Raw genomic sequence first — 1,869 nt, 5'->3', positions numbered from 1 at the left:
TATATATATATATTTTAAGGTTTTAAAATACTCGGTCGATTTCTATAGAGTCACTATAAATAATAAAAACAAAATTTTATTTACCGTTAATTGCTCATAGATTTTATCCAATACCTTCTCTGCTTCATCAATATTTATCAAACCTTCTTCTGTTATATCACGTGCATCACTTGCTGTCACATCCACGGTCTGATAGATCTTGTCAATTGTATTTAATTGTTCACGCAGCTCGTCCAGCTGTTCCACCAACGTTTTATTATTGCCTGAAAAAGATGGCAATCTAAATAGTTTCGGATATCGATATTTAGGTAATAAAAATAATAATATTTACTGCTAGATCCTTGCTTGGCAATAGTCAATAATGCTTTTACTCTATCTTGGACATTTTTGAGCTCTTTTTCGAAGTCCGAATTTTTGATGACAGTGGGACTGCTGTTGATCTTGTAGAGAGTATTTTCGAGCTCAGCCAAACGTCGTCGATGATCATTGACTGCCGATTGTACAAGATTATAACAATCGGGACAATCAACGCAGCCATGCTGACGATTGTGCTTGTTCTCCTTACAACGATCGCAACGTCTGCCCTCAACGTTCGTTAAACACTGTCGATCAAAAATATTAATAAGAATAAAAAAAAGATCTTTATTGTCAATTTATTGTCATTGAAATAAGTAATAAAAAATAATAACAAAAAACATATTTCTAAAAATCTGTATGCTACCGAGAATCAGTAATAAATAAGGATTAAAAAGATATAATTTCAATTATATTTCTTTAAAAGTGCGTAAGATTAAAGTTAAGATAATCGATATAAAACTTTTATGTAAGCTTTAATTTAATTTTATTGAACTTTTATAATATAGCAAATAAGAAAAAAGTAATTTTAATTTAAATCTTAATTATATTATCAATTTTGCATATTGCACAATTTATTTATATAGAATGTTAATCTAATTTTTTTTTTTTGGAGATATATAGATAAAGATATGTGTTAGAGACTTACAGGACACTGTCCATTTGCATCGCACTGTAAGTCCTGAGAGCCGATGCTGTCACAGTCGCAAGATTTGCAACCTTCACGACTGAATCCGTACTGATAGGGTTCACAAGCATCGCAATGTTGACCTGTGACTCCGGGTCGGCATTGACATTGACCCGTTATTGGATCACAGGTTCGATTGTAAGAACCTTCGAGATCACAATTACAAGGTGTGCAACCCTGTAAAATAAAGATATAATAAAATAATATTTTTCATGTACAATTTGAAAATATCTTACAAATTGAGAAATAAAAGAGATTAATATTTTATTTATAAAAAATATGTTTTTGATAAAAGTATTATTTAATCAGTAATATTTAATTAATATTGATAATTAATATTTACAAATATTATTATATATTCAATTATTGCAGAATTAAAGTTGAGTAAATTTGCAATAATATAACGACTTTAATATTTTATAGTTTATAACAATATGTTAAAATTGGAAATTCTTATGTTATATTCCGCATAAATGAGAATAATGAAATAAAAATTATTATAAAGTACAATTTAATGAAATTATAATGAATTTATATATATATAATATCGTTCATTTCGTTAAAATATAATTATTTCTACTATTTTAATAGACTTTACCTCTCCGCTCATGATATGATAGTAACCTTCCTCGCACTTGTCACAATTACGACCTACGACGTGTGGCTTGCAAGCACAGTGTCCCGTCAATTGATCGCAAGGCGCAACTCTTCCATCGTCAAGTTCTAAAGTTCCCGGTGGATAACATTGACATAATTTACATCCATCTTCCTTGCGATCCGACAATGCGTCTCCGTAATATCCTGATACAGATCAATATATAATTAAT

At 29.5% G+C, this 1,869-nt stretch overlaps 1 protein-coding gene across 1 annotated transcript in view; it reads right to left on the bottom strand.

The window, feature by feature from the left end:
• The window catches only part of LOC115234791 (laminin subunit gamma-1), a 16,040-nt gene that overhangs the window by 6,721 nt on the left and 7,450 nt on the right, over positions 1-1,869 (bottom strand). The window contains exons 12-15 of the mRNA XM_029806127.1: positions 1,641-1,843; positions 1,004-1,219; positions 332-602; positions 85-263 (exon numbers count right to left, since the gene is read on the bottom strand). Coding sequence (XP_029661987.1) covers positions 85-263; positions 332-602; positions 1,004-1,219; positions 1,641-1,843 — 869 coding nt within the window. The remainder of the gene's footprint in view (positions 1-84; positions 264-331; positions 603-1,003; positions 1,220-1,640; positions 1,844-1,869) is intronic.

This window comes from Formica exsecta, unplaced genomic scaffold (assembly GCF_003651465.1).
Source record: "Formica exsecta isolate Colony F162 unplaced genomic scaffold, ASM365146v1 scaffold207, whole genome shotgun sequence".
Lineage (NCBI taxonomy): Eukaryota > Metazoa > Arthropoda > Insecta > Hymenoptera > Formicidae > Formica > Formica exsecta.
This window is presented reverse-complemented; position numbering and strand designations above follow the sequence as displayed.